We start from the raw sequence: 16335 nt of genomic DNA, 5'->3' as shown, positions 1-16335 counted from the left end.
GTACACGCGAACGTCTTGCCCGATGCATCGAGAAAGCCGTTTTATCTGTCGTTGCTACGGGGACAACGACGACGATGATGATGGCTGCTAGGAAGCCAGCAGTAACACCGAGAGACGCAACACTCACTGCTTGCGCACACGTTACCTTGATACAGTACGCACACACACGCAACAAGCAATAAAAAGCAAACGAGCTCTCTCTCTCTCTCTCTCTCTCTCTCTCTCTCTCTCTCTCTCTCTCTCTCTCTGCATCCGTCGACGAACGATCGCCTCTCACTCGTAACACGCGAGAACCCTTTTACTCCTCCTCTTCTTTCTCCTGTTCCACCACCCTTTAGCGTTCTCTCCTCTCTACGCCCTCACTTCCTCCCCATTGAACGACCACCGCGAGAACCTTAGGATCGATTCATACCGCTTGCAATGATATTTATTGTCAAATTTACCTCAAATACTTGTGTCTATGTATGTTTCTTTTAAATTAATCTTCCTTTTTTGAATAACAATTCAAACTATGTGCCTTTTGCGACGATGCGAACAAACTGTTTCCACTAAATACATATTTTTAACAATAAATTTCATATATTGTTTATATATTGTCTAGCCTTTTTTTTTTTATTGTTAGTAGTAAATATATTCCATGTCTATTTTGCAGTTGCATAACTGAAACTACGTCGCGTCTACCGTTATCTGTACATAGCTTAAAAAGTGCATGTATAGTTTTAACAATGACACTAATAATTGTTATCTTGCACTTTATCCGTTAGTGACTCAAATATTACTTTGTTTGACAGTGAGATTCGGTGTATATGCAAAACAATAGATGTGATAAGTAATATAATGTGTTAATAGCGAGGAGCAAATAAGTATCATTTTGTTATATTAGCGTAAAACAATCTAATTGTCATCAATCACATCGTCGCAACGAATCTTTCAGTTTAACAAGAATGCCTAATGGAATTACATTTCTTTCGCAATAAATACCACAAATTGTAGCATCGTAACGTATGTGTATATATATATATATATATATACCGGCATAGTGGGAAATCCGACAATGTTAGCAATACCCCGGCATCGTCCGCAATGCAAAGCGCCTTTTGACAAAATCGGAAACAGAAGAATTTCTACAGACTTTTCCTAAGCATTGAACCTAATATCAGGTCAGTCCAAAAGTTCGTGTGCATTACTAGCATGTATGTCGATTTTGATAACGACGTTCTTAAAAATCTTGTGGAATTAGAGCCACATTTAACAGTGGATCAGATCGCAGAAAAGATACATTCATGTCATGGGACAGTCTTTCGCCATTTAAAGGTGATTAGAAAAGTATCCAAGCTTGGAAAGTGAGTACCATACGAGCTAAATGCGCACGAACTTTTGGACTGACCTGATACTTAGGCATTTTATAGAACACCAAATGTTACTTAGGCAATATTCAAAAAAATACATTATCGGGCAACGGGCACACACAGACATACGTAACCCGCTGCCCCCCTTCTACCCCCCCCAGCCACCCAGCCACCCAACAAACAACCCACAACCCGCTTCCACACACATACACAAAAGCGAGCTTGGTTGGGTGTTGAGACTGTGCGTGTCGCTATACGTATGCATATCTCTATAAACTGAAACTTAGTCAATGCTGGTGTGTTATTATGTAGGGCCCACTGTTACGTATCGTAGGAGAAGATTTTATTACGTTTAGACCGATATTCATATGAATACATTTCCGACTTAGTCAAAAATGATGCTATGCATTGTGGACAATGCCCGGGTGGGGGGGGGTATTGCTAGCATTGCCGGGTTTCCCACTATGCCGGTATAAATATATACGGTAATATCTACGATGACCCAAAACTATGGATGACCAATTGGACGCACAATTTTCTCGTTTAAAAACTGGAAATTCGTTGAAATCGTTATTCATTAGTATGAATGGAGGACTGGTGGTATTTAAACAGCTAATAGAATTTATTATATTAATTATTTCTGTTGATTTTTCATCATTGCAGCAAATACCGAATACGACTATTTAGCATTAATTCTTAACGCGTGCTTAACATAAAAACGTGGAATAAAATGGAATAACAACGACGTAGATCGAAGTTTTTTCTTCGATGCTGAATAGTAAAAATATCTAATTATACGTTCATATGATAAGTCTGGTCAATTAACTTGGAATAAAATAACAAATGCGAAAACAAAATGGCCACCGCTCGGAGCCTTGTTTATCGACGTGTACGGAACCAATTCTACGAGTGAAACCGGTTTGGAACTAGTTTTCTTCGGGTTTTCGGCTCTTTCCCCCACACCCCTCCCCACCACTCCACATGAAAGATCCCGTCTCATACGACTTGAACACAAGTCGTATTCGTGTATGGAATCTCTCTCGGAGGAGTGCAAAGTTTCGTGAAGGTTATATATAATTTGATGTATAGAAATGGCAAACGACGAGAAAGAACAGGGAGGTGAGTAAATCCGCTGTTGTTAACTTAATTTCCTTGATACTTCATCTTTATCAACAAATTTCTAACACACAAATCTCGTTGTTTATATTATTTTAATATGACTGATTGTCTTATTAATTTCATCATTAAGGTCCGAACATTATTGATGGAAATCAAATGGAAATTAAAATAGAGCCAGCAGTGCAATATTACGTCGAGGAAGAACATGAAAATAGTTTGTCCAGTATCGAAGGCAACGGTACGATACCCTCTACTACTGTGGACGTTGGTGCTTTAAATCTCTGGACTAGCAAGGCTACCACCTGTCTCATTAGTCAATATAAAAAGTATCGGTCGATGGTCGGACAGTCGATGCGGATTAGAAGTTTACGAGAAATGTTTGAAATGATATCTCTGGAAATGCAAAATTACGGCTTTTATTTTAGTCCACAGAAGTGTGAGAACAAATGGCGTGTTTTAGAACGCAAGTACAAAAACTTAATTTTCCGGGAACGATTGAAAAAGCCTGGAAGAATGAGACATTATGGCCATTGGGAACATAAGAGAGCCCTCGATGAGATATTTAACGAAAAAGAGAGACACGTATATATGGAAGAAAACGATTTTCCATCGCCGACAGAAACAATTAAATATTCGATGATTGTTTCAAGAGCAACGTCGGAACAAACCACAAGTTCTTCAAATTCTAATAATAATGAACATTGTGATCCATTAGCTACATTAGTATCGGACGCTGTACCGGAAAAACATAGCGAACATTTAGAATGCAAGATTACTTTGACGACGCTATTTCAAAGGTTTCTCGACGAAATGGAAAAGAACTTTGCATTGGCTGAACGAAACAAAGAGAGACGACATCAAGAGGAAATGACTATGCGCCAAAACGAGTTGGAAATGAAAAAAAGATTGTTGAAATTAAAAGAACAAAAGATAGAATTACAAAAGTGTCAAATGATCGCTGCTGCTCAGCATTTTCATCTTAACAAGCAATAAGTCTTCTATATCGAATTTTTCAATTAACTTTTGTAAACAATTGTCAATTGCGTAGTCATTTTATGTTTTTTCTCCAAATTTTGTATTATATATATGTATGTGTTGCTACAGATGCCAATTGGATAGAGTCATTTAAAAAAGTGAGCACAAGATTTTAACGTATGGCGATTATACTTGAAATAAAAAAATGTACAATGAAGAAAATTATTCTATGCTTACGATAAAAAGCTAATGAAGTATCAATATAAATGCATTAATAGAAGTTAAAGAGAAATATAGAACCTTTTCTAACAGTATACATAAATAATTTTGATTTCATAAAAAGAAAAATTTAGCAGTTGAGAACGCAACTTGGTGTAGACTCTTGTCGTTAGATGGTACTCACAACGGTTCAAAATGAACAGTCGATAATGAATAAAGGAAAAGAAATCTGTAAAATCAATTTTTGTTTTTTTTCAAATATATAAAAAAAATACACAGGCTAAATAATACATAAAAATACAATTTCAATTGTGTGTGTGTATTTAATGTTAAATTCTCTCTATTTAAGTATTGATCATTTAAATAACGTCTACAATAATTTATTTACTAATTTGAATATTTCTGCACTTAAAATAACGTTTCCATATAAAGACTCACTATATTAAAATATAATTAATACTTCAAGATTGTTTCAATCTCGAAATAGGAAAATCCAATTGAAATTGTGTTTTTTTTAATAATATATTGAAATAATATAATAAAAGTAATAATACAATTTTTGTTTTTTTATATTTTACCACATCGCATTCACTATAGCTATTAAAATTGATCTATTCTCATTTTTATTTGGCAAAGTATTGACAAAAGGTAAATATAATTAGTTACGTTGCCTTGGTAACGTATAGTTAATCCAGTGAGTCGAGTATATCTTTGGTTCGTGCTTCGCGACGAAGTTTGATAATATCGTTTCTGTTCGAGGATCAAGAGTTGCTGGAAATTCATTAAATTATATTTTTGAAGGAAGCGTACAAGAAAAAAGCAACATAAAATATGGCAATTAGAAGAATGGAAGAGTGTCGAGTTTGCAATCAAGGATTGGCAGCGTACAACATTCCAAATGAGCCCTGTATGGACAAGAAACAAACGTACACTTTCGTTAAAAGTCCCAGAGCAATATTGCACATGCAGAAAAAGTACAGAAATCCACCGATGTAAGTACACTTTCTTTTCGTATTCTTATAATTTATAAGCAACTTTTTGTATTATTCATTTTAAACATCGATCCGTCGATCTACAGCAGGCATGCATCGAACAATAATTCATTTGAGTAATAATAGATAGGAATTCCAAAGAAACGTTTCGCGAATGAATCGTAAACAATCGATGGACAATCAATCAATCAATCAATCAATCAATCAATCAATCAATCAATCTACGGGCAAAAAATGAAACAAAAAAAAAATCAAACTTTAACTAATCGTAAGTTATATAAATGTACTCCAACAAATCGACTGTTATATGTGTCAAATACAATAGTAAAAAACAAACAATAAGTATGTCTCTTTGAATACGGTAGAAAAAAGAATACGGTCGAAAATCTGTATCTTAAGAAATTAGTACAAATTTAAAAGTAAAAAAAGAAAAGAAAGGAGAACAAACATATAAAACAAGAAAATAATAAAGATTAGGTTCAGAAAGTTCGTGGGGTTAGGGTGGGAGGAGAAAAGGGTCCGTAGAAAAGGAGGAACTGTAGACGCGACGATAAAGGGATCCTGCGATGAAGAGGGGAGATTTCTCCTCTCTCTATATATAGGTTTAATTAATTTAATAATATAATATATAAATATGATGAGTTATTTTTTGTGTGCGAAGAGAGAGACGGGTCATAGTAGATGGTAGGCAGTAGAAATATATAGGTATACATAAAACATTGGTACGTTTACGTGTACTTCGTTAACGAAATAGTTGAAGATGTTGTTGTGTTACCATGCAAACTTCGACCTCGTGAGGTTGTACTGAGCGTAAAATATCGATTTAGTTAAGTGTCACGAAGAAAACTAACTTTTTTTCTCATATCTGTATGGATCTCGTAAAAGACGTTAAATGTTCATTGTATGCTTATGCATTATTAGCTTTTAATACCATGGAAATTGCAAGAAAAAAAGAAAAAAGTATTATCGATAACTGAAAAAGTACTGGACATCGATAATACTACGACCACCGTATACATTTGTGGTCCTAGACGTGAATCGAGTAGTTACATATACATTCTAATATATATATATATATACGTATCATGCTATACGTAGAGTTTATGGGCTTATGGAATAGCGACGACGCGTACAGAAGGGGAATGACCGCCGAGCTGCATGATTTTATCATCTGTCGTTTCTCTTCTTATGCACAAGTATATGAAGAACTTTATTTTTTTATTTAAGGGGAAAATAAATATTTATTCGAATATATAGAAAATAATCGGAAATCGTAGGAAGAAAAGGATAATTTAGAAGATCGATCCTACTTTTTTATTCGACACGAAATTGACGAAGTATGATGGGACCATCATACCGTCGGTTAATATACCATTACTTCATATTGAAATATTTATAATTCGTCTATTTTCTCTGAATGATATATCATTGATGAAACTAAATCGCACAAATTGATGAATTGTTAAAGGGAAGGTTTTTTTTTCCAAACGAGTAATAAAAGACGGTAGAAATCGCAAAATCTTAACGTTGTAATCGCTCTTCTCATCTGCACGAACAATTCATGTTTTTTCACCAAGGACGGACGGCGAAACTTATAATCAGATATTCTGATCAAAAGAAACAAGAAATCTTACACAATGAGAATATATATCATTTTATTTTCGCGAAATTTCAACGAGAAACGTATAAATAAAGTGTAGTAATTTGTTTCTATCGAAAAGTATATCTACATTTTATTGTGTTTTTTGTAATTTCCCAAACACAATCAAGTGACGTCAAGTCATTTTTCTACAAATTACCAAAGTGTCAACAGCACTGTGTGTTGTTTCTAAACGGGTCACCCATCCATTTTACTAATCGTACCGAGGTTGCTGCTTGGCTTTGATGATCCAAAGGGAATTACAATAGTAATCTAACATGGCTCGGCCCCGTTGGCTATTTAACGATTTTATTTAAATTAAATTAAATAGGCATGGTTCACCTTGAAGTAACGCGAAAGTAGAGATGCAGGTTCAAAGATTACGTTTAGGTCAGTCGCGAATAAAGCGAGAGAACTCACAAGAATTAATCGTTAACTTTTAACGCGTATTTACTACGTGTATATATGCGTATTAGTATACGTACATTCATTCCTCTCAAGCATGCGCAATGTTAAGAGCTGGTCAGCGTTATTGAGTAGCCACCGAGCATACATACCAATATATATACGTATACGTATACATCCCCCTACCATTGATCGTTCGATTGTAGGACATTGTCCAGTCTCTGAACTTTCACGAACGATTTCGTGTTAGTCAGTCTAGTGCGAACCACCTCGGCTGAGATACTTTTATTCCTTTTTTCGTGTTTCTAGAAAATTTGTCGACATTTTTTCTATAGAAAGTAAAAGAAAACTAACGAAACTAGAGAAAATACCATCGTGGTAGTTGATATACATATTTGAATTATAAATAAACTTGAGAGAGATACAACTTATGAAATCAATTTTATACACAATAGATATCTATATTATGTCTTGTTTTATTTGAAATTTTTGCTTTTCTTCTTGTAAGTAGAGTGAGAGTAAGAGAGAGAGGAAGAGGGAGAAATACACAGAGAATATTACATATAATACATCAAATTAATGAATAATAAAAATAAAGATCAGTCTGTAAATGATCGAATTCCTGCGACATTTGTAAGGGACGTCGGGACATCGATTATTTTTAACTTAAAGATCACCGAAAGGATACTACTACATTGTTCGAACGTCGAGACTCGAGGATGAAGAGCATAAATTAACGAGATCTCCTCGCTATGCCAACTGGAATTTCATCAACGTTGCCGTCAACCGCAAATGTAGAATCATTTGATTGCGAAGGAAAAAATTCAGGAGGTTTTACGATTGTTCAGAGGGACAGTTTAGAATCGAAGTTACCTCTTGTACACGTAAACGACGATGAAGAGACGCATTCAGCTTCGAAACTGACTACCACCAGAGTGGAAAACGTAAAGAACGATCTTTATGCTCGCAGACGTATTTGCAAGTCAAACGAACATTTGTTTCTGGCGAGTCTTCAAGGTAATCAGATCAATCCATTAGGGAGAAAACAACATGCGAAGAGTCAGAACAGTCTCGAGGATGAAGACAAACGTCGAAGGAAAGATAACGTAATAGAAAATGTCGAGAGAACTAGTATTCATCTTTCAACCGAAGATTTCAACGAGGTACTCAACGCGAAGTTGAGAAAAATTCAAGAAGACGAGGAATCTTTGCAAAAGTGTCGCGACTCCAAGAGGAACGAGTCGATTTTTCAAGGACGAAGAAAACCGTTCATAACGACAGTCAAGTGCGGAGAGTTTTTAATGCCACCGCCGGAAGTAGGAGCACTTCTTGGCATTGGCCCGATCACGAACACTCCTGCGGTCATTGCTGGAGGAACGATAGGAGGAGGTATTTCTCAGAACGAGGAAACTGACAATTGGCAAGGTCCTTCCCGTTCTAGACTGAAACCTCTAGTGTCGTTCGGCAAGAAACCAGAAGTACGTCATAGCAAACACAAGGCGAGATGTCAAGCGGCTGCGGCTGCGGCGGCAGCCATCAAGGCCACCGTTAATTTTGCACTTGACAAGACCAACGCAACTACCCTAGCTTTCTATTCTTGTTCCGAGCAACGTGCTAGGAGAAACAACAACAGGAAGTTTTCCATCAGAGTGAACGACGGCCTGTAAGTTCGGCGAAGTAGCCCTTTCTTTTCTTCTTTTTTTCTCTTCTCCCCTAAATAACTTCATTATTTGTATTTTGCTATTTTCAAATCCTTCCCCCTTATAAATTTATATGAAAGCTTTATTTTTTCCTAAGGGCGAATCAAGGTAATAACAGCCCATAAGAGCGCGATTTGTTTTTTTTTCTTTCTCGCAGATTACTGATGACGCCGCAAGGTTTACCGAAAAAGTTGGAACCGATCAAGGGCACGATGCTGAATAAGCTGCCTGGCCTTCGCGGCTGGTAACCGATCTTTCTCTTTCTCTTTCTCTTTCTCTTTCTCTTTCTCTTTCTCTTTCTCTTTCTTTTTCTCTTTCTCTTTCACTTTCACTTCCCTTTTCCTTTCTCTTTCTCTTTCTCTTTCTCTTTCTCTTTCTCTTTCTCTTTCTCTTTCTCTTTCTCATTCCCTTTTCTCGGACTCTATTTTCCATTTTTTCCTTTTTCTTTCTTTTATTACTGATCGTCGATATCCGAATATAGATACATTTTATGAATTAAAATGCGCAACGTTATGACTGTTAATCAAATAGTTCATTAACAATAATTATAAGAATTTTCATCATTTCTCAGAATGAAACGCATTTTTTGCCTTCAGAACCGCTCTAAACATGTTTTTTATTTTTACCGATTCTTATCTATCACGTTAACGATTTGAATGATTCGTAGGCAGCACGCTCGTGTTACTATGCGGCACGATATAGTCGGAACACAATTGGCCTATTCGTCGATTGCCTGTAGAAAAGAAAAATAAGTGCAAAAAAGAGAAAAAGAAAGATAGAAATTTGCTTTTTCGAATATTTCAAGAATATAAGAAACAATTTTAATAATTGCTTTATAATAAGCTTGTCTTTCGATTTACGTTTAATTTTAATAAATTTAAATTTTTATAATGATTATTTCTGATCTTTTTTCGTATGCTACATTATTATTAGGTAAATGTTACAATGAATTCGGTGTGCTTCGAAATTAAATTCATTTCGTCACAATGAAAGATAACCAATGTATGATTACTCTTTATAAATAAATACTAAATTTGTTATAAGAGCACCCCCGAATTAATTGCTATACCTAATATATATTATACCTCTATAGTGTGTCCAATAAGGTTGGGTACAAACTTATACTTAAGTATGAATAAATTCAAATAGATGAAAAAAAAGTTCATATAAATTTATGTAAAAAAACAATTTATTGAAAAGATATATGCTTTTAAAAATATTCATGATTCATTGTGGCAGTTATGAGAATTGTTTGGAAAATTCTTTCTTCTGCAAGAATGCAGACTTCCCCATTCGTCGAATGTTGCCCCTAAATCTATGAGTTTGTTCCCAACTTTTTTGGACACCTAGTATAATATATTATAATATATTATCACATATAATTTACTATTTAATTATCTGTGGAAAATAAGACAATTTTCTGGCGGTTATTACAAGCGATTGCATACCCTTCATTGAATTATAAAATATAACATATATCATTAGAGTCTTCTAATGGGGTTAGGCCACTTTAGAGGCCGAAAAATAGGCTTTCCCGTGATTTTTTTTGTTCAGGAAAAATATTAAATAAATCGAGTTTACAAAGGAGTAGAAGTTTATTGTAAATATGATTGATTGTGCGAGAAACGTAATTTTTACAGAATAATTTATTGAAAAATGGCGGCTATGTGCAGCGTTTCTCAGATGACTTCTCTATTTTAGAGATGTCCAACGGCCGTACCAACGATTACTGTAAATTTTCAACTATGACGAGTCAATACATTTTTCTTTATTGTACATAACAAACAGCTAGAGAAGTACATGGGATTTGTTTAATATATTGATTTTTGGCCGAATTTTTGAGATCTCAAGGGAGCATTTAAAACAATAACACAAAATTCGACTTTTTGAAAATCCTAGAATGGCCTTAAGTACAATACTGCATCATAATAAATAAATAGATAAAAATTCATTTAATCATTATATTCGGCAATCTATGATTCGTGCGTCATATTTTGCAGTGATCAAACGGTCCCTTTTGGAAATATCATGTACGATCGCCGAGTAATACGTGGAAGTACTTTCGCAGCCCCTCCACCTGCCCTCGTAAGTATTATAATTCATATTTCATTGTCAAGAAGGAAGTTTTTCTTCAAATTCTTCGTTGACAGTTTTTTTTTTTTTTAATGTCGTAATGTCGTTTTTGTAGATCGATGGTGAGCAATCGATAGCGGCAAGGCAAGCGGAAGCGAGAAGAAGGCATTTAGCAAGAAAAAGGGCGCAAGCACAAATTTGTAGAGTCATAAGATCGGGATCGCCACCGGCAATCCCTGGCCGCAAGCACGAACCCGTCCAAACTGAGTTTTATCTCGAAGAAGTAAGTTTGAAGAAGAAAATTTTATTTTATTATATTGATATATAGCAATAGTTAAGAGGGGAGATGCAGTCAGAAGCGTGAACAAACAATTTTTGATAATTTCTTTTTTATAACATAATGAAGCTTGTTTTATAAAACTGATTACACAGAGTTTTTATATTATGTTTCAACACTTGTGACTCTTATAAAATATTTCTAACAAAAATATTAATTATTTATTAAAATGTCGCTATTCTTTTTTTGTCGGGCGGGGCTTCGCCGTTTCGCAAGTAGTGCTTCGCGGTGACCATCAGAACATCTTACTGGATCATCCAAAAAAAAAAACAAAAAGAAATATATATCATTAATTTAATAATAAATCATGTCTTTCATCGAAGCTTTTTTCTTTTTTTTTTGAAAATTTAAAAAATGGCGGCTTCTGTTTTTTTTCGATTTTCGATAAAAGAATCATGAATTTTTTGTTGTTAAAAATAATTCTTAACCCTTTCGCTACGGGAGTGTGCTCCGTCGGAGTGACGCTGCTGTACGGACCACCGTGCCGCCAGAGTAGCGGCACTGAACGGAACCCTGCGCCGAAAAATGTCTCTCCGGTCAACTAAAGAAAAACTGAGCTAATTGTGTTTCTTGGCCAAAAACTTGATATAATGGTACATCGACGACGCTGAATCGAATGGTGCTAATTTTTTTGCAATTGGATCAGGAGATCTTTGAGAAAAAGGGTTAAAAAGGGTAAAAAAGCCATATCTTAGAATCTAGGCATTAAATCGAAAAAAGTTTTAAACAAAAGTTGTAGAGAATTGAAAAATACATAAAAAATGTTCTAAAGTGTATCTTCGTATTTGCAAAAATAAGCGAGAAAATGAAGGTGAAAAGTAATTGTAAGGGGGGGCAAGGGGCCTTCGTTGGTCTTTACAGGCGAGCGAGCTAGTATGCGTTATCTTGGGGTCTCTCGGTCGTGAATACGAGTGCGAGTGAGAAAAGAAATGGATATTTCTCTCTTTCTATTTGTTTAGGCGATAGCGAGTATTTTTATGCGGGTCATCGATTTTGTTGAGAGTTCTTTATTATATATTTCTGATATTTTTTCATGCTGTAGCGAGAATTTTTCGTCTTAGCCATCGAGTGTCGAGCGTTTTGTATACGAGTGCGAATGAGACAAGAAACCGATATTTTTCTCTTTCTAATTTTTTTCTTCTGCAGCGAGAATTTTTCGTTTTGACCAGGGCTTCTTAAACTATGGGTCGCGACCCCAAATGGGGTCGCGAGAGATTTTAATGTCAAATATTTATATATACCATTTTATAACATCACTAGAGTTGGAGGAATACAGTGGACTTGCAGCGTCTAGACACGTGCATTTGTTGAAGGTTTTGAGCTATCTCCACCGACAGCAGTAATATTTGTATGGGGTCGTCAAGAAACTCGCAATCATAAATGGGGTCGTCAAGAAACTCACAATCATAAATGGGGTCGTGAATGACAAAAGTTTAAGAAGCCCTGGTTTTGACGATCGAGTGTCGAGCGTTCTGTATATCTATATATATATCGGCGTATAAKSGCGGCATTTTTATATCGAATCTTGATGCTTATGGTACACTGTTTTTTTATTTATTGTCAAAAATAGTGAACCTTGATTAAAAGAAAAACAATATTTTATTTTTACAGAAACTATTTTTATTTAGTTGAGCATTTTAACAGGTAGATGATGTCGCCTATAGGCGACGCTCGTACACACAGGACGTCGCACGGATGTCGCCTATAGGCGATGCTCGTACACACAGGACGGCGCGCGGATGTCGCCTATAGGCGACGCTCGTAGCGAAAGGGTTAAAAATAATTGTTAAAAAATCGAAATTTTTTACATAAACGTAAATCCTTCCATAAAGGACTAGTTTTTCAAAATCCATCAAATGGTTATTGAATTATAGTGGTCACCGCGACTTGACAAACATAGTTTCGAGAAAAACGCATTCAAAATTTGTTTATTTCGATACGGTATTATATTTTCGTTAAATTTAGAGCTCGATGGATGAAGCTAAACTTTTTTTTATGTATTTTTATCCGCTCAATCCGAATATCACAATTTTTTTGCCGAAAAGTCAAGCATTTAATTTTGTTTAGCCAATTATTTAAATGATTTTTCCAAAAATTATAGTTTTTATTAGAAATAAGGAACTTTTTCCTTTTTAAATTATAGTTGTTCGAGAAACCTGATGAACTCGAGGTTGGCACACAAACCGATTACTTCCTGGACAGGCCACCTACGCCGAAGTACTGTCTTGTAAAAACCGGTGAGGATGTCTCGACACAAATTGAACCAGGAGACGTAAGTCTTTTTGACCAATGTTTTTATTCCCTTGAAAAATTATCTAACTTTTCGCAGAAACTTATACGTGATGTACATAAAGTAAATCAATTCCGTTTTTCGTATATATCTACGAAGATTTTTGACAGAATGATTATGTTTTACAGCTATTCGACTTCGATCTTGAAATACAGCCAATTGTCGAAGTAATCGTTGGTAAGACTATTGAGCAAGCTTTGATCGAGGTCTTAGAGGAAGAAGAAGTGGCAGCTTTACGAGAACAACAAAGAAGATTCCGAGAATTACGAGCTGCTGAGAGAGCCGAAGCAAACAGATTGAAAGAACAAGAGAGAAGACTTCGAGAAGAAAAGGTTAGAAAATATTCATTTAAATGTGTTATTTCATTAACGATCAAGACTATTTATACCTATAGCTTGTTCGTTAAAATAAGTCAAATAGTTATTACCTATATACGTAGCATTCGGTTTTTATATTGAATGATTAGTAGACCAATTTAATTAGATCTTATTCAACTGTTATACGAGGTGTGTATGTATTTTCTGTCTTCAGGATTTTTGCTTGAAACAGCACGAAGAAGCAGTGAAAATTCAACAAGAAACAGAAGATCGTGTCGCTGCTGCTGTTTTATTGACAGGATATATCGCTGAACTTTTGCCGGCTGTTTTAGAAGGTTTAAAAATGTCTGGATTCCTTTTAGATGAGATCAAAGCAGGTACATGAATTTCAAAGTATATGCATTTGAAAAAATCATTCGTCATTAAATTAATAATAATAAAACAAATTCTTAGATGTCGAGGAAGGTTTTATGCCATGGTTGATGAAGGAAGTTAAAAAGGAGATGGGTAACATGATCGAAAGCAGAGAGTTGCTAATGGGTAAATGAAATTTTGGAAGGATTCCAATTCGGTGGAAATAATCATGGATTATTGATTGAATTGATTATTGTCATGTTTTTTTATTCCTTTTAGTAATCATCAAAGAAATATTGGAAAACAGAGTAGAGACATATAGAAGATTAGGTGAGGAGGAATATGGCCCTTCTGGAAGACGAATATCTGCCGATAATCATTTGGAAGACGGTGGTCAAGATAAACATTTTCTTAACTACGACGAACTATCTTTTTTAAAGAAATAATAATATGAACAAAATTAAGCCTGTGTGTGTCTACATGCTCTGCTTTCATATTTTTCTTTTAATTGTTTTTAATAATTATATTTCATATTTTATACATATATATTTATGTGTGTGTGTTTGCTTTCAAAAATGCGTGTATATTTTATAAAGCAATCATTTAAGGCGTCCTAATAAAGGACATATTTCCGTGGTTATATTAACCCTTTGCATTCGAGAAGTTACTCTAGGTCAGCATTCGGTTTAACACATTCATTCGAACGGTAACGATGTTTATTTAAGTTTTATTTGGGCAATACTGTTTCATGAATCCCTTCAACAATACATGCGTGCAATGCAGTTGCAAATCTTTAATCTTAAATATGTCATTTGTGACGTTCCGCCACACTTATAATTTTTGGAAAATTATTTTTTCCTTAACGATGCTCAATCTTTCTTAGTATTTTTCCATTACGCGATATACCGGGAAACCTCCTCCCTATTTCTTGCACGTTAGTCTTAGTCTTAGTCTTAATTTTTGAGTTTGTCTGGACATTAGTCTGAGTCTTAAGTTTTTGTAATTCTTAGTCTTAGTTGATTTTTGAGTCTGGTTTTAATTCGAATCTTTGTTCTTGAAAGTCTTAGTTTTTGTGAGTTTGGATGTCTTAATTTATTTTAATTTTATATAAATCATTCATTGCTTTTTGTCGCTCTCCATTATGTAAGGAATATTTTAAGATATAATATTAGTTTTGAATAGATGTAGGATATATATATACAATATAAAAGACCGGCCGACGATCGACGAGAACAAAAGAGTGCGATCGTCGAATAGATTTTGTTTGAAAAGACATCGCCGCCTTATCGCTAATCGCGCCGAAGCTTTTGGAGCATTCCCAAACCGGTAGGAAGGAGAAGGAATTAGAAAGTCTGGCGATCGGGAATGGTCAGGGAGTTTCGGGAAGGAAAATAGGAATGTTGTGGGGAGGAGATGTAGGCGGAAAAGACCGAGAGACAGTTATTGTTTTTGTGTAGGAGTTCGTTATGAAAGTCTGAATTTCGTCTTGTCAGTCCTATGTGGTTTTATGTGATTTTATGTGGTCTCAATTTAAGTATTTTTACGTGTTGTGGATTAAGCCCTTTTATGTAATTGTGAATTATATCGTTTATGTTTTATGTTTAAGTTCTCTTATGCTATGGTGAAAACTTTACGTTAATTGAATTTATGGAAAATTAAATATATGTGTGTTCTTAGTGTTAATCCTGACAACTTTATCTTTCACCCTTTATTTATAATAGGGCCCTTTTAGCTCTTTATAGAATAAGGAAAGAGATCATTCCTTCATTCATCATATCAATATCTCTCTTTCTGTTCTGTGTTTTTTTTTCCCTTTACAATTATTAATTAGTTGTAACTTTGTAAGAAGTGATTGTTGTCTGAATTGTTATAAGTCTGTATCTTAAAGTGTGTGTACTAGTGTGTTTGAGTGCCATCACTAATACCAAGTGAATTTGGAAATATTGAACCAATTACGAAGCAATGGAAGAATTTCCTAAATTTGTTAATTGCGTATTAATCTTAAAGAGTAAGCATTTGTTGGATTTAGGAATTTATTATTGTACATTTACGAAACTGTAAGATAATGTTTCCAAATATTAAATCAACTTGTGAACCAGAGCAACGGTGAACAGACTTTGACCATCACACTTAAGAATCCTCCAAATTCCTCCTTATTCCTCCTATCAATTATTTGTATTGGAATATTATTTTGCCACTTTTATTGTTCTTTAATTTTTGGGAAAAGCGAACCTACCTGGTCTTAGCTATACTCGGTGCTTACAGAGTGGCACAAACCGGCATTAGTTAGTTAAATCTAACATATTGCGTTTTCGGACGTAACACATTTAAACAGAAAATTGTCTAAAGTTGCTAGTTCGCTTCAGTGAAAAAGGCTTTGCCTTTAATGCAAAGGATTAAAAGTATCTCTGCACACCTACATAATATACTTAAAATATTATCTCATATGTATATATATATGTATATATATGTATATATATGTAACGTTTATATCTATCTATCAGGTTGGATAGTATGGAAATAACTCGAATAACGTGTTGCTCTGTAAAACAAAGATTTATATTTT

General features: G+C 34.7%; 2 protein-coding genes across 4 annotated transcripts; both read left to right on the top strand.

The window, feature by feature from the left end:
* Window positions 1-69: 69 nt before the first annotated feature.
* LOC106791356 lies at window positions 70-3929 on the top strand. Of its 2 annotated transcripts, none has more exons than XM_014756933.1 (3): window positions 70-154; window positions 2013-2468; window positions 2599-3929. In XM_014756933.1, the coding sequence occupies exons 2-3, from the start codon at window positions 2441-2443 to the stop codon at window positions 3459-3461; spliced, it is 891 nt and encodes a 296-aa protein (XP_014612419.1). In that variant the 5' UTR covers window positions 70-154; window positions 2013-2440; the 3' UTR covers window positions 3462-3929. The 2 variants fall into 2 exon arrangements, with proteins under 2 accessions (XP_014612419.1, XP_014612418.1); XM_014756932.1 differs by lacking the exon at window positions 70-154 and adding an exon at window positions 486-1002.
* Window positions 3930-7209: 3280 nt separating this feature from the next.
* On the top strand, window positions 7210-14272 carry LOC106791361 (radial spoke head protein 3 homolog B). Of its 2 annotated transcripts, XM_014756940.1 has the most exons (9): window positions 7210-8361; window positions 8556-8642; window positions 10399-10483; window positions 10587-10754; window positions 12952-13080; window positions 13227-13430; window positions 13630-13792; window positions 13869-13955; window positions 14049-14272. In XM_014756940.1, the coding sequence occupies exons 1-9, from the start codon at window positions 7451-7453 to the stop codon at window positions 14213-14215; spliced, it is 2001 nt and encodes a 666-aa protein (XP_014612426.1). In that variant the 5' UTR covers window positions 7210-7450; the 3' UTR covers window positions 14216-14272. The 2 variants fall into 2 exon arrangements, with proteins under 2 accessions (XP_014612426.1, XP_014612427.1); XM_014756941.1 differs by lacking the exon at window positions 8556-8642 and having other exon boundaries at window positions 7211-8361.
* Window positions 14273-16335: the final 2063 nt, after the last annotated feature.

This window comes from Polistes canadensis, unplaced genomic scaffold, assembly GCF_001313835.1.
Source record: "Polistes canadensis isolate GaletaPanama2010 unplaced genomic scaffold, ASM131383v1 scaffold_300, whole genome shotgun sequence".
Taxonomy (NCBI): Eukaryota; Metazoa; Arthropoda; class Insecta; order Hymenoptera; family Vespidae; genus Polistes; species Polistes canadensis.
The sequence above is the reverse complement of the archived record's forward strand: the minus strand, read 5'-3'. Positions and strand labels throughout refer to the sequence as shown.